Source organism: Poecilia reticulata, linkage group LG7, assembly GCF_000633615.1.
Source record: "Poecilia reticulata strain Guanapo linkage group LG7, Guppy_female_1.0+MT, whole genome shotgun sequence".
In the NCBI taxonomy this organism is placed as follows: Eukaryota; Metazoa; Chordata; class Actinopteri; order Cyprinodontiformes; family Poeciliidae; genus Poecilia; species Poecilia reticulata.
Genome location: NC_024337.1, coordinates 26,627,107 through 26,649,238, shown reverse-complemented (window position 1 = coordinate 26,649,238; position 22,132 = coordinate 26,627,107). Strand labels below are relative to the sequence as shown.

General features: G+C 40.7%; 1 protein-coding gene across 3 annotated transcripts in view; it reads left to right on the top strand.

Moving 5' to 3' along the window:
• rarga (retinoic acid receptor gamma a) overlaps window positions 1–14,859 on the top strand; it is a 57,475-nt gene extending 42,616 nt beyond the window's left edge. For all 3 annotated transcript variants that reach the window (XM_008413709.2, XM_008413708.2, XM_008413710.2), the window contains 7 exons: window positions 5,563–5,711; window positions 5,921–6,062; window positions 8,110–8,273; window positions 8,504–8,680; window positions 8,996–9,200; window positions 9,670–9,828; window positions 10,647–14,859. In XM_008413709.2, the coding sequence (XP_008411931.1) occupies window positions 5,563–5,711; window positions 5,921–6,062; window positions 8,110–8,273; window positions 8,504–8,680; window positions 8,996–9,200; window positions 9,670–9,828; window positions 10,647–11,017 (1,367 nt within the window). In that variant the 3' untranslated portion in view covers window positions 11,018–14,859. The remainder of the gene's footprint in view (window positions 1–5,562; window positions 5,712–5,920; window positions 6,063–8,109; window positions 8,274–8,503; window positions 8,681–8,995; window positions 9,201–9,669; window positions 9,829–10,646) is intronic.
• Window positions 14,860–22,132: the final 7,273 nt, after the last annotated feature.

The following is a 22,132-nucleotide window of genomic DNA, read 5'->3' as shown; positions in this document are numbered from 1 at the left end:
TATATATATATATATAAGGGTGATTTATGGCCCAGTGAACTGAACAGCTTTAGTAACTAACTTAGCAAATCCTCTTGCATCCTTTTTAAAAGGTGTTTGCCACTCTTAATTCTTCTCCAATGCGTCACTCAAGAAATCCAGTGTTTCATAGATTTATCTCAAAGCTTGAACAGGGTTTGTGACCTGTAAGAGAGCAGTAAGGTATGCGTAACAGCAAAGATTAAAGAGAAGTGACAGCAAATGCAGTGACGAAGATCCTCCGGAAAGACTGGTATTAAAAAGAGGAAGGAAACATGCGTGTGGTGTGGGGCCTTGCAGAGAGAGAAACTCAGAGTGATGGCAGGAAGATGTGGGCAGAGAGTAGGAGATTGAAGTGCGCTGGCACCGCTGACTAGGGTGTGGTACTTTCTTTTCCTCTTTCACAAAGCCTGCTTCTTTATGGAAACCTTTTAGTGCGCTCATGGTCATTCAGTCAGTATCCTGCAGGGCTGCTGCCTCTGTCACGAAATGGAGAGCCAAGGGCAGCATCAAAGACCCCACCTTAATGTGCCAGGGATTCTCACGGCCCACTGTTCACAATTCTTTCCCAATCTGCTGTCCGTCTGCTGCCACTGTCTTTCCAGCACCCCGAGCAACATGCGAGCCTTTCAGGCTTTTAATAAATGTAGACATGGGGACTTTCTTACAGTTGCGCTTGGTTCTAAGGAATATTCTGGTTACAAAGAGAAGGGAGAGATTTTTGTGTTATTAGATTTTATTAAAAAAGTTTGAAATGTATTGATGAATTGAATAAAGAGATGGAAATGTAAATATTTTTTTGTACAGTTGTGGTAGAAAAGTTTTATTACTGCATTAGTGGTTATCACTAAAAGGAACATTTTTGTTTTTGTTGATGTTTTATCAGTTAGAGGAGGTTTTCCTGATTTTTGAAGTAAGGTTTTTAACTGTTACAAGCCGTTAATATGTTATCCTCGGTTAATATCTCGCTTCCCTTTTTCTTTTTTGCATGTATCTCGATTGGTTGGCCCAAGTGGTTGATGCTAAAGTTTAACATGGAAAATAGACATGGAGGCACCAACTATCTTCCTGAGTGATTCACACACTTAAAACGCAACATAAAAATCTTTACATTCAGAAGAACTGTCAAGTATAAAAGTTGTAGTAAATCAAATTCACTTCAACCCCTTTTTTGTTTTTAAACTGCCTTACTTTTGTATTCAAGGGGCAGTAATATGTATTTTCCAGGCACATAGTGCCATTTTAAAGCACGATCGTGTTAATTTGAATCATTCATGAAAGAATCAAAGCAACAATCGCGGAGTGTTTTTGATGAGCGCATAACATTTTAATATAAGCCTCAAAACCACGCAATGTCGATGTGGATTTGGTCTAAGGGTTAGAAGAGATGAATTATTGTTTCTATAAATTGTTAGAGCATTTTTAAAGAGAAGTCTGCTTTGGTTTAGCGGTTCATTTAGACTTACTGAATGAAGAGATCAAGAGAGTTAACTACTGCCAGTAAGACATGAACAGTTTGTAACCTTTTAGCTGATCCTCATAGCAAAAATCTACTTGACACCTACAAACAGTAGTGCATGACTGATTGATTGAATGGAAAGCCCACTGAAAGCTTCAGCCTTAGCTCTAATAATAAACACTTTTAAATGACTCTAAATGGATCTGCTAGTATTATATGGTCTAAGAATAAGCCTTTACATTCTCAGTCACATGCCGAGACAAGACTTGTGAAACAGAAAAAAATAAAATGAAATAATCTGCAGGACTATTGTGAAAGAAAACTTGTTACACTGCAAGAATGTCATATGCTGCTTTGCTAAGGAAAAAAAAGAGTTGTGTTGCAACACAAAACAGGAGCTGCACAGTCATGCCTTTGCTCACCATACATTACAGACACTCCCCTTTTTTTTCCAACTGAAGGAACAGCAGGCAGCTTTCGTGCTCGAGAACATTTCAAGTTTTCATACATGACCTCTTCCTGTTCTTTCCTCGCCTTTGGAATCTCTTTTATCCTGAATGCGGGCTGACTGGCATAGTTGACTTGACCTAGAATTTTATGTAATTGACCTAGTTGAAGTCACCTTCAGCTAAACAGTTATTTCTGTCATGTGCAGTCACATTTTACATCTAATGAGGTTGTGGAGAGTGATGTGCTCCACATCCCAGTCAGGCTGAAGCATTTAATGTTGGTGGGACAGATGGTTCGGTGTGTGTTTGTGCGTGTGTGTTTCTTAGGTAGGGGGACTAGAGGATTAGGTCTGATCAGTGCAGCTGGGCCACTCGTGCACAGTGAGCATTGCATCGATGGATTAGAGAGTAAACGGATACTTACCCTAACAGGAAGTGAACAGTGGCTGCAGATAACCAACCCATCCCTTCTTCTTGCCTCTTATCCTCTTCATGTCCCCTAACAACAGCAGCCACCCACCTATCCCACTTCTCTCATCTCATTTGTCCATCATCGGCTCTCCAGCTTTGGCCAACAGATTGTCATGCAAATAGTACCCCGGGCCTCTGCGCGCTGATAAGGAGGGCCTCTCGTTTTACGGGGCTTTGTTTTCTAAACAGTGATGAGCTGAGCCGAAGAGACTGAGGAAAAGCGGCTCCAAGTAGTGGCCTGAATGGGCCCTCTCAACTATGGCGCCCTGGGGTAGAGTGGGCTGAATGAGGCTCATTCTGGGAGGTGGGCCGCGGAGTCATGTTCTCCAGCAGGAACCAGGTTCAAAGTGTTGACAGAAGCTGATATATTTCCTCCATCGCTCCTGCCTTGAGTTTTCCCTGGGATTGACTTTCTCCGTCCCAGGCTCTTTTACCATTTAGACAGACTCAGTCAATGTTCATTTCTTCACGCCACATATGGTTTGGCCTTTTTTTTTTTTCTTCTTTTTTTTTCTAACGGTTGTCAGCGCTAGGTCTGGAGCCTCATTTGCTGATGTTATTATTGCATAAACAGCAGTTCATGGCACGTTCATAGGGTTTCTGCTCTCCCGCTGACCCCGCCGCTTTGTTATATTCTGGCCAGGGACATATGAGAACTGCTGTAGAAACATTCAGTGGGCGTAAACTTCAGGTTGCAGATTGATTTGCACATTTGGCTCCGGGATTGCCCTAAAAGCTAATAGAAAACATATTTGCCTCCAGCAAGGTAGGACTTTCAAAGCTGGAATTTGAATGGATTCTTTAGAGTCAAATAAAAATGCACATGAAAACCAGATGTTTTAGCATTGGGCAATAAACTAAGAATGTCTCTATATTTCTGTTATTCTCATTAATGAGGCCATGCAGCAGAAGTCACAGCAGCGGATGCAAAAGTGGTAGTGATGGTCAACTTGGTCTTGAACGAGACCTGCCCTCCCTCACAAAGCCTCGTCCCTCCCCCCCGCCCCTCACCTCCTCTTCCTTCTTCTTCCTCTTTTTTAAAAAAAATCAAATTCTTTGTTTTATACTTCTTTTTTTCCCCCCTTCCTTTTGAAGTCTCCCTTTTCTTGTAAAAAGCCAAGCTGGTGGTTTTTGCCTCAGCCTTGAGGAGGAGACAAAGAAGGAAGGGAATTGTAGGTTAAGTTTAGGCAAGCCCTCTGTGCCTTCCATTGAAGGTGACGGTAGGGGGAGGCGGGGGCAGTAAAAGTTAGAATTTTAGAGCCTCTCTGTTTTTCATTTTATGATTGGCTTTTTTTTACGGGCTGGGAGCCACAGCTGGTGGTGTGAATAGCTGCCCAAGGTGACCGAGTCCCAATAAAGTGCTTGCCAGCCGGGCTGGGGCCTCCAGTCCAGCCATGGGACCGCCTTTATAGGCCGCCTTACGAGCTTAGGCCTCTGTTAAAACCTGGCAGGGCTGCACTGAGGAATTTAGGGCCAGGAAACAAGAGAAAAATAGGGTTTATGTGTCAGGGGTTAGTGGGATTCAGAGTTGGGGGGTAGAAGCTCGAAGGTGACCAAGGGTGAAAGTGTTTTTTGACCGTGTGTGTGTGTGTGTGTGTCGGGGAAGGGTTGGTGGGTTTAAGCTGATGCAGATCAACATGTGTGACGAAGATCTGATCCTGTGTGCAGCGGCTTGCGGCTTGTGTTTCACAAGGGCAACTATGGAAGATATACACCACACACACATTCAAAATATATATATATATATAAAAAAAAAAAAACAGCCTATGCGAGGTTTGCTTTGAAATGTAATGAAGTGTAATGCACTGTAGCATGTGTGTGAACTGAGCAGAAACTGATGTCAGAAGTTCCAAGTGAAGCCATATACCAGGTTGTATAAGCCTGCGATGTTGTCACGTGCTCGTTTTGTTCCTCCTCATGAATTGTTGTTGGCGTGTGGAATGAAGAGAAGCAGGCTTTGACTTTTGGCTTCAGTGGCAAATTCAGAAACCTATCAGACGACGTGTCAATCAATACCTCGCCTGCTTACTGCTAGGAAAAGAAATAGTTTACTCTGGGCCTGTCAGGAAGTCATTATCTCTTCATTCAACTGTGTTCAGATGAAACAATGATATACCCAAATGTGCCTTGAAAGACTAAAAGCATAGGGGGGCGGGAGGAGGTCATAAGTGGCAGAAATCTATTGCCTGCTGTCGTTTGCACCTCCTGTCGACGGGCAAACTAAGTTCTAGGCGACTAAATATCTACCAGAAAACTTTCCAAAGTGAAGATTTTTAAAAACTGTTTTGTGTACATGTGGTTATGGTATTTGGAGATAAAACAAAACAAAACAATACATTGTTTTCTATTCCTGGCTTTTAGTACTTGAAACCACAACAGTGATGCAATTTTTTTTAGGTGTAGTGTCACCTTTGCCTCGCTGTGTCGCTTTGCTGTTTTTTTTTTTGTTTTTTTTTAATGTAGCTTGAAAAAGTTATTGGCTGAGAGAAAACCGCTTTAACGGTTATGTCACTATTACAGCAATCCTCATAATTTTTTTAATTTAGAATTTTAATGAAGCTAATGTTGATGTTTTCACCACCTGCTAGTCATTCCTAGATATTTGTAGAAAGGATTTTTCCGAATTGGGGGGAGGGTTTCTGTTCAAAAATATTTTGAGTAGTCTAGCTGTGTCTAGCTGGGACCTTAGATGGTCGCTAACAATCTATGAAGCAGATGTACATTTAAAAGTTGAAGGGCCCCGAACCCGAGTACTGGAGTTTACATCTTCTGTTATAAAGACTCGAAAGTTGACTTCCACTCGTGGTCAGGGACTCAAATCTCATGAGTTATCTTTCTCCCCTGCAACAAAGAGTGAAGCTAAGACAATACTTAGACTGGAGCATTGCCATGTGGTGTGAATATTTAAAAAAAGTGTTGCGTTAAATTAAGCGGCAAGGACGGGACAGTAAATGAATCAAACTGAAGGGCAGTGAGTGTCAGTCAGCTGTCAAATCTAAGTCTTGGTGTGCAGTGAGACACACCCAAACATTCACATCCGGTGTATGAACTGACAGACACGCACACAGACACACACACACAAACACACACACACATGGGGTATTTGTATTTCAGAGATGAACAATTAGTGACCGGTTACATGTCTTCCTCTCTTTCCTCCCACAGCGGTGGAGACCCAGAGCACCAGCTCAGAGGAGATGGTACCCAGTTCTCCATCTCCCCCTCCCCCACCTCGTGTCTACAAACCCTGCTTTGTGTGCCAGGACAAGTCCTCAGGGTACCACTACGGGGTCAGTTCCTGCGAGGGCTGCAAGGTGAGAAGGACCTGCAGGAGTCTACTTAGTCTCCCTTCAACTCATCTCATACACCTTTATAGCTACTATTTTTATCCTGAGTTAGAGAGGAAGAGCACCAAGTTAAATGTCATATCCTTTCTTTGATAACTATAGCCCTCATTTTCTTTCTTTTTTTTTTTTTTTTCTTGCCCTCGCACTCTTTTGTCTCTTGCTTCCTGATGCTTCAGGGTTTCTTCCGTCGCAGTATCCAAAAGAACATGGTGTACACCTGTCACCGAGACAAGAACTGCCAGATTAACAAGGTCACACGCAACCGCTGCCAGTACTGCAGGCTGCAGAAGTGCTTTGAGGTCGGCATGTCCAAGGAAGGTGGGTTTCATTCAGCTTAGGAGACAAAAAGAGCCGGTTGTAAAAACCTGGCCTGAGCTGATCCACAAGTGAACAAACGGTGTCCAAGGGTGTGCAAACAGATAGTTCAGGATTTTTGAACAAAGCAGACTTTATTGTGTTAAAACAATTGAAATCTAGCTTATGTTAACAGATTTTGTAAACCTTCACACCAATGTCATGTTTGCATTGGGTGGTTTGCTACAGAGAAACTGAAGTTTATTTGCACAAGACACTGAGCTTTGGAGGCATCGCACCACCTGCGTGAAACACATACTGAGAATAGGTGTAAAAGCTGAATAAAATACCAAAACATAGCAGCTATTTAACTGAATGCTATTTTATTGATTTTTTTTTTACAGATTCCTTATTTTTTAGATACTTACTTTCCCTAAATATGATTTCCTTGCACTATTCTCAGTGTTTCAAACAGGAAGAACACTGGTGGCACAACACCTTCTACCTCCATTTCCTGTGTAAATAATCATCAGCTTCAATGTAAATAACCACCCAAAGCAAACACTGCAACCGTTTACACATTCATATAAGAGGATTTGCATAAGCCACTGAGATATTTTTGAGATCGGAGCTATTTTAACACGTTATAAATCCACTTTGGTCTTATCCCACCTCACACCCAGTGTTAGCTTTAGCTCCCCAGGCTATCTAATCTGGATTTGTAGAAAGGAGGGAAAGTTTTTCACTGTTTGTAACTTTATATTAGAACCTGTCTTCAAATATCCTCAGCCACACTTTCAAAGTCTCCTACAAGCACAATTGATATATATTTTTTGCAAGATATACACAGTTTGAGATAATAAAACAAACATCTTCATGGTTTGATAAGTACTTTTTCTTAATTTGTGCTGCTTGTGTCTAAGCACTGGATGTAATTTAAGACCAATGAGTAGATCTCAAAAATGACTGTTTTGACATGTATTTCCTATAGTGTAAGAGACAAGCATTATCTCAACACACTGTTGTTGTTTTTTTAATTTTCAGTGCTTTAATGGTATCCGGTGTCACCTTATCAGTCAACCGTGAAACTAGTTGTATTTAATGTGCAATCCAGTGATGCAAATTTACTCATGCTGTGGTAGCTGGTGGCCAGTGGCTTTAATTAGAAGTGGCCCCAGAGAACTGATTCTGCTTCAGGCTCCATACAAGCTTGGACCGACTCTTTATAATACACTTGATACTCACTGCCAACATGGAGTAATGTGCGCTTGGCCAAAGTTGTTAGCACATCAATTCACATTAGGTTGCTCTAATGTTCAGGCAAGGACTTTGGGGAAAGTGTGCAGCAGAGAACACAAAAGCAGATGGTGAGTTCTTCAAAGGGTTGCGATCACGGTGACTGCACGGTACTGCACCAGTCATATGACTAATCGCTTCACAAAACGAATCTGACTTCCTGTGTCACCGCAAAACACTGACTTCATACATGAAGGCAAACGCAGCATAAAATATGATTTAAAACTCTTGACAAAGAGAGCGCCGGCAGAATTCACGCCGTTAGCAGAGTCACAGTCGCCACTTTTGTGCCCTCTTTTTGTTTGACACTGTCGACGTTTGCGAGTGCCAGTTCCTTGCCCTTTCGCAGAGCCCGGGGGTGGGGGGGACATGTACGTGGGTGTAATGTTTGTGTGGGATGTGTGTTAAGACCGGGATCACATTGTGCTTCTGCTATTACTGGATATCCTGAGAGGAAGGAAAGTATGGGAGGCGGAGGAGGGAGAGGAGGCAGAGAGCGGACTGGCTTATGTGGGTTTGTGGACAGATTGATCGACGTGGAAGTGACTGGGTGATGGGCAGGAGATGGGTGTTGGTGTCAGTGTCTTTAAGAGCAGCTTCTGTTGCTGCTGAGTTATTGTTTCTGCTAGTGAGTATGCAAATCATTAAAGATCCATTATTCAGTTACTTATCTCGAGTATCTCAAACATTTAGGGATTTTTTTATTTATTTTCCAGATTACTGTCAAATCTCGGCTAGCACCTGCCGTTCATTTACACCATTTGTCTCCATGTAGCGGTGCGCAACGACAGAAACAAGAAGAAGAAGGACGTGAAGGAGGAGGTGGTGCTACCAGAGAGCTATGAGCTAAGTGGAGAGCTTGAAGAACTGGTCAACAAAGTCAGCAAAGCTCACCAAGAAACATTTCCTTCACTTTGCCAGCTGGGAAAATACACCACTGTAAGTCATTCCAATATCTAAAAACTCATGGCTTGTCTAATTCAGTTCCCATTAGGTTATTTGCATTGTGTCTGAATGATTGATGCGCTATGTAAATGGATTTCATCTGGGTTCTTATTTGATCGATGACAAATGGAGATGTGTTGCACCTTTTGGCTCTTTATGCAAATCGGGTGGAATATTTCCGGATGATAAAACACACTGAGCTGTGTTTGCCACTGTGCGTTCAGAACTCCAGCTCGGACCACCGCGTTCAGTTGGATCTGGGTCTCTGGGACAAGTTCAGTGAGCTCTCCACCAAATGCATCATTAAGATCGTGGAGTTCGCCAAGCGCCTGCCAGGCTTCACCACCCTCACTATCGCTGACCAAATCACTCTGCTGAAGTCGGCCTGCCTCGACATTTTGGTGAGGAGTCGCTTTTTCTCAATATTAGTTTTGTCAGCGCTCAGTTTTTATAAAAAATACAAAATAAATAAGGACCTGGATGTCCCGTGCTGAGATTGTGCTGAGATTATGCTGGTATCTGGTGGGCGTAGGTGGTACTGCAGGGAAGTTTGCCCTGGTAAAACATAATCCAATATGACTACCGTGAGCATAATTTATCTCTTTCGTTAGATGTTTTGAGCTCTAGTAAGCATGTCTGTCATAACCTTACACCCTATTTTACCACATTCCTGTGTTGTTGTTTGTTTTTCTTCACACTTTTATTCTTCCTTGTAGATGCTGAGAATCTGCACACGCTACACCCCTGAACAGGACACTATGACCTTCTCAGACGGCCTGACTTTGAACCGAACTCAGATGCACAACGCTGGGTTCGGACCACTCACAGACCTGGTGTTTGCCTTTGCCGGCCAACTTCTACCCCTGGAGATGGACGACACTGAGACTGGTCTCCTCAGCGCCATCTGCCTCATCTGTGGAGGTACTGCAACGTACATACACACGAGATGATTCCGTGAGCAGTAAGGAGAAAGGATCTTTGTGAATAGGCTCTACTGGAATTTTATTGCTTTAACAAAAGCAGAAATTCATGGATAAAATGTAGAATATATATTTTCAGTCAGCCAGTCAGTCAGTGGGTTAGATATGGCAAATGGTAAATGGTTTATAGTTGTACAGCTCTTTATTAAGTTCATAGGACCCCAAAGCACTTTTCAGTCAGTCATTCACACACCCACATGCACACACACATTCACACGTGATGGTGGCAAGCTACTGGATAGTAGCCACAGCTCCCCTGGAGCACTCAGTCAATCAGTCTAAGTTTTTAAGTTTTTATTATTTTTAAGTGTTTTTGGTATATTCAAAAGTGTTCACAATTTACATATAACATATATAAAAAGAATTATTAAATATACATTCAAAATCCTTTTTTTCTTTTTTTTTTTCAGATCGCATGGATCTCGAGGAGCCAGAAAAAGTAGATAAGCTACAAGAGCCTCTTCTAGAGGCTCTTAAAATCTACGCCCGTCGCCGTCGCCCCAACAAACCCCACATGTTCCCTCGCATGTTGATGAAGATCACTGACCTCAGAGGGATCAGCACTAAAGGTTAGTATTTTCAGTCATTTGCTAAGAACGAGTTCATATTTTTTGGCACAGTTCAGCTTCAGAAATGCAGCAAAGAGGAAAGTCAGCAAAGAGCAAAGTAACCATAAAATTTAAAAGCTAAGCAATATTTGTCTCAAATATCACTTTTCTTTTGCATTAGTTCAAATCCTAGACTTGTTAACAGATTTGGTCAGATGAAGGTAGAGAAAATCAAGACTGGTTTGAGCAAATACTTCTTCCCAAAAAATCACACTTTAAATGTTATCAAACTATGAAACTATGAAAATAGTTTAAGTGCATGAATAACATGCATTTAAAGTTTTACATTTTATTAATTGTAATTAAAATATTCATACTCCTTAAACTTTTTATCTTGTCATGTTCTACACGCTTCAGGGAATTTCATTGGGGTTTTCAGTGCATAATGGTAAAAATGATGGTTTTCAAAACGTAACGGAGAGGAAACTTGTGAAAAGGCTGGCCTGCATTTCAATAAATTGCTTTGGGGATGCTTTTGCTTAGAAGGGACAAGAAAGTTAGTCAAAGCTGATGGAAGGTTGGATGAAGCAAAAGTACAAAACGATTGTCGAAGAGATTCTGTTAAGAACCAGAAAGACTTTAAATTGGGATAGAAAAATCCAAACTGGTCGTTCCAAGGTTTTCATTATCATATCTAACTGAGCATGAGCCTCTGAAGGATGTGGGTTGCAGTGCTAAGCTTGCACAGAAATACCTTTCAGTCTACTATTTGTCAAAGATTCTTACAGCCATGGATTATTTTCATGTGATCATTTATCATGTGATCTCTGTGTGTCCAGGTGCAGAAAGAGCCATCACTCTGAAGATGGAGATCCCCGGCCCGATGCCTCCTCTTATCAGGGAGATGCTGGAGAACCCCGACGCTTTTGAAGACCAAACAGAGTGCAACGAGAGCGCGCCGCCCCCGCCGCCTCCTCCGCCTCCGCCGCCGCCTCCGGCGTTGGTTGTGAAGCAGGAGGCCGAGGACGAGGACGACAGCTGGGGAACGGAAAACTGCAGCGAGCCGTCACCAGAAGAGGAGGACGAGGACGACGACGACGACTTGGGAGACGAGGAGCGAGACCGGGGCTCGGACAGCGATGGGGAGCCCTGGGGGGTTTTGGATAACTTAGATGGGTCAAGGAAAGGCCTTGTGGGGAGGGCGCAGTAAAGAGAACATTTCATACACACATAGGCTCTTGATACAAACACATGCAAACATCCACACACACACACATAGACATACAACAAAACCTCACTCGCTTTTCCTCCTGAATAAAAAAAAAAAAATTTAAATGCTGGCCTTTCCTTTTCCCCGCTGCTCTCCTTGCTGCACATCACTGTGTCCTCCTGATTGGAGCACAGCACAGCCTTAAGTGTTCAGACGCTTCCAACTCAGGCCACACGGTCCATGACTCGTGACATGGAAACCGTAGAAACATAAAGTCAAGAAGAGACAGCAACAGACCATATGAACTCCAGGCTTAGCCGTAAGAGGAGTTGACGTGACAAGGAACGTAACCTCTTTGAAAAGCTAAATATTTCCTTTCTTTCCCTCTACTGTTCTCGATATCTAAAACCAGGGGGACAGCCAAACCAGATACCAGAACTGAGCAGTTGAATTCTGATGGATTACAACAAGCACATTATAGCAAAAGTACAGGGCAATACCAAATTGAGTATGCTAACCCTTTTATTTTTATTATTAGTTTGTGGCTGTTGCTTTTTGAACATTGGTTTCTGATTGTTTAAGTTTGAATTACTAAATAAGTTCATACATATCTATATAATGTTATATTTTCTCTTTCATGTGTTTATTCTGGTTTTTATATATGAATTCTTTTGGCAAATTTTTCTCTTTTTTTAAGTTTCCTGGGAAGACATTCAGAGGGAAAGAGGCATCATTACAGCTAGCTGGGTCTTCCTTCCGATCTGCAGAAGCTTATTAGCTTCATCTTCTTTTTTTTTTGTTTGTTTGTTTTGTTTTTGGAGCGCCTCAGCTTGCTGCAGATCTCAATGATAATCATGCAAAACTAATATTGTGTTTGCAGTGACCCAATCGGTTTCTGTTATCAGGGAATTGACTTTTTTCTCTCTCTCTCTCTTTTGCTGCCATTAAAGATAATATGTGCAGGAAATATCTTTGTGCCAAAGTTTGGGAAAGTCAACTGTTGAGAATGAGTTTGACTACAGGCAGGGACTCCAGCTACAATCGGGCGTTACTCACACTAAAGTGCTTACTTCTCACGTGCACTAAGAACACATCCTCAGTCACTTAAAGTACACACACTTTCCTTAGATTTCTCCTAGTAAGAGATGTGCCTCCGTGGTTTAGTGTGCTGGGACAAAGACTTACACTTGACCATTAAAGTAGCACTTTTGTCAATTATTTGGTCACATCTTATCCTTTAAGATTATAGCCTCCATCTCTGAGCATAATATTCCCCTTTAGCGTGTCTGAACTAGGGATGCGGCTTGAAAGCGTCTGATTTTCAGATTGATTCTCCCTGATCGGTTGACTGCCTGGCTGGAAACTCAAAAGTCCAATCTTTTTTTTTTTTTTTTCCGATCTGTGAATGCACCATACGAAAGTGCTGTCAAGCTGCGCTGACAACAGTTCTCTTCGGTGTGGAAGTTGTTACTTCAAGAGGAAGACTTCAAACTTGCTGGTTTTAGTTATCAGTGCGCTGTTTGTGAAAATGAAGTCAGAGGAAGCACAAAATCTGTCAGGAGTCGCTTTGACTATCCAGACGGCCACGGCAGAGAGCTAGATTCGGTGTGTTCTCATCAGTTCTTACTTTTGCAGTATTCCTCGATTTGTTATCAGATGCTCTGCGTACAAGAAGTAGACGGCTGTGACAGGATGTCAATCTGTACCCACCTTTTGGATGTCCCATCGATGACTGGAAGTTGGAACATATTACAGCAAAATTGCTTTGATTTATTCCCTTTGAAAATTCAGCCTCTTGTGTGTTATGGGGCATGCTTGAAACATTGGAATCTGTATTATCCAGGGAACATACATGAAGACTGTTTTATTTTTTTGCAGTTGGTAGGCCTATTATTAGTTGTACCAAGGATGCAGACTGCTAATATAAGATGCTAATTCTGACAGATGACAGATTTAAATGTTAACTGCTTCACAGGAAGGCTGCAAAAAATATTTTCAACACTTTAATTTTTCAGGCCCAAAGTTTGGAAGCATGTTTCTATTGAGAATACTTTCTTAAAAAAACAAACTTCTAAATATTTTTTCAATTCTTTTATAGCATGATCCGACTCTGTTTTCATTCATTTAAGCAAGAATGTTGATGTTGGAGCACAAAGAAAGAAAGAAAGAAAGAAAGAAAGAAAGAAAGAAAGAAAGAAAGAGGGTTTAGTTTTAGGGTTAAAATTTGCAAGAGTCACAACTTTTGTGCAAAGGTAACCCCCCCCCCCTCAAAAACAACGTACAGTTGACATATTGTATATACAGTATGTCATGCTCTTATTTAAGTCAGAAGAAGTTGCTTTGAAGAAGGAACCCTCAAATATGTGATAATCCTGGTAAAAATGTATTCTGATCATTGACTCGACTTTTCTGTAACTTTCAGATGCATCCTTGATGCTACACACCTGAATCACACGAATGGATCATTTCTATGCATCTGCAGAGCTAAAGTAAAGCTTATGAGCCATTTGATTGAGGTGTGTTGCAGAAGGGAGGCGTGTAAAAATTGAAGGATGGTAGATCTCAAAGCCTGGACTTGGACTGCTCTACATGATAGTACTGTTTATTTTTTTTGCAGAATATATATATATATAGTGTGCAAAAAGTTAACATTGCTTCCAAACCTTTGGCCAAGCTCTGTAGCTTGTGTTGCATATTTCTCCCCAGTCCTCTCTTGCAAATGAGATTTGGATCTTAATGGAGTTTTACCTGGTTAAAAAAAATAGCTGAAAAGAAAGAAAAAGTTTGTAAGCAGAAATCAGAATTGGCAAACCAGGTAACGGCTTTACAAAAAAACAAAACAATTGGAGACAGATTGGAAATGAGCCACAAAGCTGTGATCGGGGCACCTCTAGTCAGAACTGATGAGAACATCAACATAGTTAATGCACACATCGGCTTAGACTAAAACATCCACACATAGTGACATCAGCATAACGGATTTTGGCAAATGCAAGATTTTTCTTTTTGTTTTTTTTTAGTTTTGTGAAAGATATTTTTAATCAGACTCAGGGCTTTTCAGAAAGGACCAAACACTAGATGCTCTTACGGCATGCTAGAAACAGGCAATATTTATGTGTGTATTTCTAACTGTGTGGATTGTAAGCCCCACCCCCTATGCCACCTCCGTGTGCACACCTTGAAGGTCTAAAAAAAACAGCATAGATGCCAGTCTGACTCTCATAACCACCTGTGCATCTGTGCAGCAAACTGCCTTCTGATCTCAAAGCCATTATCTCATCTTGTCTTCCAATGTATACCCTCAGCTGTTACTGAGGGAGAGGAATGTGTGTTCTCATGTATCAATACTTAATTGCCAAAATGTCACGTAACGGACGTTGAGCTGGGAGAACATGGCTGATGTACAGTACAGAGGTTCTTTTTCGATCTCTGTTTAAAGCAATATGAACATTCTTCTAGTAGCAATGAGACTTGTCTTCTGAACATGGGCAGGTCTTCTCGTGTGTATGTTTCTGTGTGAATGCTTTTAAATGTCTTTTGGTCAGTGGGTGAATGTCCTCAGCATGGTGCTGCCACACACACACACACACACACACACACACACACACACACACACACACACACACACAAACAAAAAGCTCTTGTGTGACGACCTCATTCTTCCTTTCTCTGCAAGATGTTAGTGATGGTAATGCTGGCAGAACATTGAGATTATGTTGTTTTATGTGTTTTGTTTTGTCAACATGGCCAACGTGTTGCCAATCCTCTGTTTATTTCAACTCTTGTCATACAAAGAAAAGCCATATAAACAGTAAGAGGCACAATAAACTACTTTTGTGAGAGTTCTGGACTTTTTATTGCGTCTTTTTTTTTTTCTTTCCCCCATTTCAGGAGGAGCGCCTGCACTCCCCGTGTAAACAGCGTAGAGGGATACCACTAAGTTGTTACTGGGATAAAGCAGTAGAGGGAGCTCTTGCACTGTGACTCTCAGGCTTTGGTACGCTGCATGGAGTCGTAGGAAACTAGAGCTAATAAATTACAGCCTCCTGCAGAACAAGGACATCAGATAAAGGTCTACTTCCATGATTTACTCCCTATTCTTGCAGAGAAATGCGGGTTTCCTTTAGCTATGTCTCATTTATGGATGAAAAACTTATAAATGCATTCATTAACATAGGAAATGGAAGGTGTAAATAAGGAGAATTGAATTGTAATACCATATTGAAAGAAATGGAAAAAGAAAGAGTTCAGCGCACGCACGCACGCACACACAGGCACACACGCACACGCACACACACACACACACACACACGCATACCATTCACTAGGGCTTTTCCTACCTTTAGTTTTCCCCTGGATGTTACAGTATTTCACAGAATAATGGGAAACTCCTTGAAGAAGCTCCTGCGGCATCTACGGCACGTAACTCTGCCTTATTGTGCACATTTGTTTTGTGTACAGCTGACAATCCTGCAGCAAATATTTTTTGCATAAATTACACTATAATCCCATGTATCTCAGTGAATAATTTATCTATTTTACCTTTTTCATTTATTGCCAATATATGTATCAAGTGGTACGCTATTACTGATACTAAAGTACGATGTTGCATTAATTAACTTCATCATAAGCTTGAAAATGGTCGTGTGATTTGTCTAGCTATAAGCAGACAAATGTGTTAAAATTAGATTAACTTTGAGTGTGCTTTACAATGGCTTTAATGCATCAGAATTAATCTGACTAACTGGGAATTTCAGTGTTTGTGTTCATTATAAATTCAATTATTTTTAGCTTGTTGAGAAAAATTGTGAATCATAAAAAGCAAAATACAATGGTGAGGATTGGTGGACTCTTTGGCTCCTACTTCCGGGGGTTATCTCTAGTGCTGCTCCTCCCACTATCCCTTTGCATTGAATGAAGGGTAGTGTGTAAGACATCCCACAGCGCAATGAGCACTCCATCAGAAAGCTGATTCAACATTGTCTCATTTTTGGACTACTTTTAAAATGTACTTGCTTTGTTTGTTTTACACTTGGGTGACACTTCAACCGGCGCAAACCAAACAAATTAACATATATTTTTAATCTATCAAAAATATATATAACTTAACCTATATTTTAAACTACAAATACCATAGTGCATCTCCCAGTCTTTACACTTTGTTGAGAAAAAAAAAAGAAGATCAGACAAGATATGCTGGTGCAAGCCAAGCTACACAACATAAGGGCTGTAGTGATGTCAAACTATTTTAAATAAACACGTTGCTTATCTTTGCTGCCTTTGCGCTGATTAAGGTTTAATCCCCTTGGTCTACATTTCCAAAAGGCAGGCCTTCAAATGTCTTTATGACTGGCGGACAGGGGAGAAGTGAAATTACTTTGTAGCTGCTAAAAAGTTTTGATTTTTCTCATGGGCATTTTTGTAAATGCCTTGGTAAGAAAACTTCCTAATATTGCTAGATTATAAATAGGAAAATTACTGTAATGTATTGCCTTCATGGAGAAAGAATAAACTATAATTTTTAATTATTTCAAGCGAGTTTCGTAATGAGCATTGAGCATTGTTATATTAGCATGCTCCCTTGGAACAAGCAGTTTTTGTTAGAATATCAAAGTCCTTAACACATTTTAAGTTTACATTTGGAAGTTTATTTTTTTTTTTCCTTAACAAGTTTGAAAAATAAGACACGGTTACATCTGCTGCAGTGATCTGTTTACGCTACACAGGTGGGAAAATTTAGTAAACCTATATATTTACGTACAAAGAACAAGTAATAGCTGATGAATTATCAGCTTATTGAATGAATGTCTATTTCTCAGTGGAGGATTTTAACACCGACCTGAATTAAGCACCCAAGGGTGCTAGGAAGGATACGGGTAGTGATAATCCTATTAAATAGGATTCAGCCCAAGTGTGCCCTAAAGTCTGTGCTCTTTAGTCTTTCTCTCCAGACGATGGAAACAATTGGGTAATGAGATTCAAACTATGTGGAATATAAAAATACACGAATGTATCTTCAGATGCAAAGTTTTTCTAAAAGTTTTTGTTCTTTAGACAGACCGACTTATGACCAATTGATGTAGTACTTTGATTCAACCACAAACACATTGACGTGTGATATTTGAGCTGGTGGAAAAATATTCAAAAAAGACATATGAGCTAACGTTAGGACACTGCATTTAATTAGAACAAAACAGAACAGCGCAAATGAACTTTTAATCAAGTGAAGAACTAAAGAAAAACAATCCCCAAGATGCCCCTTTAGGATTTTTTTTTTTTTTTACATTGTCCTCATAAACATCAACCAAAATAATGCCCTTCATGATCGTATCACGATCACTGACACTGATCCCTTATCTTCATCGAGCAGGAATCCTCTCGATAAAAGGGCAGTCGATTGTAAACATTCCCCGTTTCTTTCAGGCTGCAAGGGAGGGATACTAATTTCTCAGGCTGATTTTATTAATAGAGAGTCACAGAGAATCTGAGGAGGGCGATAAACAGAGATGAGATTCTATCAATTATACGATTTCTTTAATTAACCATCATTAAAGGCAGATCAATAACGCCAAGACCGGAATTAAAATAAGGCCCATACATTATACGGTATTTTACAAGCAACAATCAAATTGCCTCATATACTGTGGACCCCCCCCCCTCCCCCCGTCAAAGGTGTTGCCATGGTAACCAGCAGAGCAGAGGTGGGTTGGGTGAATTTAAAGGAGCCAGAATAGATCTCTATATATCCCAGACACTTCGGCGACGTTTAATTCAGCGGCGGAGGTGAAACCACGACTAGAAACCTAACGGGGGGGAAAAAAAATAAAAATTCCAAATGTATAACAAAGTAATAAAAGCCCTTTTCTGAAATATTTCTCCCGACACTGCCAATAAATTATTCAGAAATATAGTGAGGAATCTATAAATGTAGGTCACGAGTGCAACCCGCCAAAGAAATTAATTAGAATATTTAAAAACAGGAAGAAAGAGATGGAGCTCTGAAGACGAACTGCAGCGGCGGTTCAGTCGGTCAACACACAGGAGAGATAATGGACCCGGAGAGGCTCCAGCTCCTCAGAGAGTGATCAAGGGGATAAAGCTCAGCAAACCTGAGTGCTCTAGTTAGGAAGGTGTAGGTTGATGTAGGACGTGCTAAAGGCAGAAATTGGAGGTGATGTGATCTAGGTTTGATTTTTTTTGTGTGTGTGTGTTTTCAGGGCTGTAAAAGAATGTGTGTGTTTTTTTTTTTTTTTTTTTTACAACTGTCCCTTTCTCATCTGAGTTTAGTCTAGGAGCTCACAATAATTCTTTCAATTTCTACAGCTGAAATCAATGTAAAACAAACAAACAAAAACGTAAGAGCGGCCAACTGTTGTAGCCGAGAGTTGGCTTGAAAAGAAGAAAAGCCTCTCAAACAATTGACCCGGAGTACTTTCAATGTTGAAGAAAAGTATGTGGAAATAATGTCAGTAGCAGAGCTTTGTGGCAGCATCAACCAAGAGAGAAACATGTCTCAGCAGATGAACTCTGAGTTGAGGAGCAGAACACGTGTGAATAGTGAGAACAGTTGCTTCCTCAATGACTCAAGCCCAGGAAGACACAAGAAAATGTAAAGACAGGGCAGTAAGGTATTTGCAGCAGTAAATCAGCTGATGCCCCCACATCCTTTCAGAAAAGAGTCATAGTTAGACACCAAAATGCCAGAACAGATTTAACTTCCACAAAGACACAGGAAGAATGTCATTAATTACTTTTAATGCTGTGATTAGTAGTGAACTGTAATTTATTGGACAGATCATTACAATGTAAATGCTGTCGCAATTGACGAGCAACTATTTTTTCAAAAAATTTAAAAGGGGAAAAAGACATAGGTCAGTAACCTTTTAGGGCATCTGGTATGAGAATTGTTTCAATTAGTTCGGGTTGATCATATGCGGGTTATAATTAATTTCAGTGATGCCTCCCATTCTCTTATAAGTCCATAAGCAGGTAGTTTTATTCAAACATGGATCTTGGTCCTTGTAAGTCTGACATAACCAGGTTGCGGCAGCAGTTGAACACTTTCACCTTCATTTTGCTTTAAATATATCCGTAAACCTGTCCTGTGTGAATTTAATTTACTTTGGCCTATACAGTCCTGCAGCGGCTCTAAGCATTTACTCAGTTTGTATGCCTCTCTGTATTTTTCCTGTATGCACAAAGCTTTAAGTTAGGGGTAGGGCTGAATTGTGAAATAGCACATATTTTACCTTTTGACTACTTCTTGGGTCAAAACTGACAAAATGAGATGCGCTCCATATTTGTCACCAATGCAGAGAATCCGCAGGGAGATGGAAATCAGTCGAGAGAAGAAAGAAGAGGTAAAGAGAAGGTGAGAGACATTTTCAAGTGGAAAAGCCATAAATTTAACACCTCCTCCCTCCCCTTATGAGCAGAAAGGTAGACTTACTACAGGAGAAGGTGATGGAAAAGAAAAAAAAAAAAATTTGGGGAAGGGTACCGAGCACTGGACATGGAGGTGTCGAGGGTCATAAAAACTAGGAGATGTGTTCTAGCCTCTGGGTCTTCATATCTTTTACATTTCTAATTAAAAGAGATAAAGAGTGAGGGAGTCATCAATCCCACAGTGATTTCCCAGTTAAGGCTTTAGAGGGGGCTGTAAACCAGGCAGCCCGGCATCATTGATTTTATAATTAGCTATCGTCACCCCAGACTTAAGATGGAGGCTGCGTAGGAGGGAGGGGGGACTAGGAGGAGACCTTAAAAACAGAGAGCAGGAAGCTGGCAGGGAAGTGGGAAGGCACAGTGAGGAAGATGATGACGCGGCCAGCCCCGAGGGGAGCCAAGGATGAAAGGAGAGGAAATTCAGAATGAGAAATGTATACGAAACAGGCAATTAACCAAAAGGGGAATAGGGCTATATAACTGTGTGCAAAGAAATTGGATAGTTAATTACCAGTGAAATGTCATGTGAGGATCAAAATATCAGGATAATCTTTGTCCAGGAGGAGGGGAAAAAAAAAAAGTAATACACGCCCTAATTATTAACAGATTTTATTATAATGAGCCCAACACAAACCTGACAGGAAAAAAAACGGCCGGGAAAACAGAAATACACAATGGTGTACATGTAGGATAACCTTCACACACAACACTTCAAAAGGATATAAAAAAATAGCCACTGGAGCTAATCTCCGGTTTGCTGCAAAGCGCTCTCAGTGGTTGCAAACAGACGTAAAACTTCATCAAGACACGACTCTCCAAGCACATACAAGAAAACAGATTTTGCTTTGATCTGAGATAAACAGCAAACTTTAAATGGTTTTTTAAAACTTCTTTGTACGCCTAACTGGATAATGCTGCGCAACGGCACGGTGACAAAGATGGTATTAACAGACCATTTCTTCTCTGACATAATAGTCCTCTGCGCATTAAAGTTTTTAGTATTATTTAACAATTAGAGCACACTTAAAAAAGTATTTAGAACTCGCTGAACTTTTCTACTGTCCTGTTACAATTACTAACTTTAATGTATTTTGTTGCATTTTTATGTGGTAGGGCAGAACAAGCTAGATTCACCTCCATTCTCTCTGATGCTCCCAACTTATATCGAGTGCAACCGACTGCATTTCAATGTCACATAGAGATTTAGAGCCGGACTGGACAGGGGCCGTCTGCCACATGAATACATATTTAGCAAACCTCTGAGACCTTTACAGGACAGCTGTGTTTATACTGAGGGTGACTTCTGTAAGCAACTGGTTGGCTCTTTTAAGTTTATTTAGGGGTAAAAGAATAAATAAAAAAAAGCCCATAATCTTTAAAATCTCAATTTTGTAGTGAGTTTGTAAAACTATATATGGCTATGAATATTTTTGGAAAACACTGTGACTTAAGCATAATCAGCAGGTATCATTCCCTTTGATTAGCACCGATGTTTAGCGACAGTTAGACCCTCAACCCTCAAATTTTCTGCCTTTGAAAACAGACAGTAAAAACACCGAAATGTAGACAAAATATGCTCACAACACACAATTTTAGATTCTGTAAAATCATGAAAAACACACGCAAAACGTACGGCGTCTCAACATATCAACATCTCACCTAAAAACTCCTCCAGCGTAAAAAGAGGGTGCAAATACAGCAGATAAAAATCAAGCATCTAGTTAGCAAATTTTCTTAGGCAAGCTCGGAAAGTTTGTGTTATGCTACACTGAATGAACTCGGTGGCTTCAAACTAAAGCTGAATATGGTTTACTCGCAGCGTAACTCAAGTTAATTTTAAAACAGGAAACCATGAAAAATGCATACAATATTGATTAAAAAGGGAGGCAGCAGTTTTCTTTATTAGGCAGTATAAGAGAAGGAGGAAACATCTAATGCTGACAGTAAGTTTAGTATTTTAGGCACAATTTTGGAAGTGGATGACTGTATATTAAGCTATAAGAACAAGATCGCAAAATAACAACCGAGCATCTTTTGTGATTACAAAAGCAAAAGTGTAGTTTGTTAATCAATATAAAAAAAAAGATTTAAGTTGATCTAAAAAGCATGTGAGTTTTACAATGACATGTAGAGAACTGGTTGATGCATCTATCCTCAGCGGCCGTTAATAAGCTTACTTATTCTAAACACTGTCCATATAGGAAAGCCTAAATCACCCCAACTGCATCTGCATGAATCATCTGTGATTTTGTGCTATAAAAAGTGCATATCAAATTTTAGGTCTGAATAAAGGGGGGAGAAATATGACGTTATAAGCCTACATTATTGCCATATTCCCCCCCCCTTATCAACAGCGCTGTGGAGTATCTTTATGCTGCCATGAAAAGTGTCCAAACCAAAGGCGGAGGATTTAACGCTGGAACGGAGCTTTGCCACGATTTCCCGCAGAGCCGAGTCTACACAAAACATCATAATTACAGAGCCCGTCGTGACTCCTAATCACAATCGCCATAAAAACGACATTACATCCGTCGTAAAGCTCTCGACGCTGCAATGATTCAAAGGAAATCATTCTGCTCCCCGCCTGCGAACTCTCAAATGCCAGGCCCCAAAAATTCCTGCAGCTTCACGCTGAGCAACGGTCTTCTGTGAGTCATAAACACGGCGCTG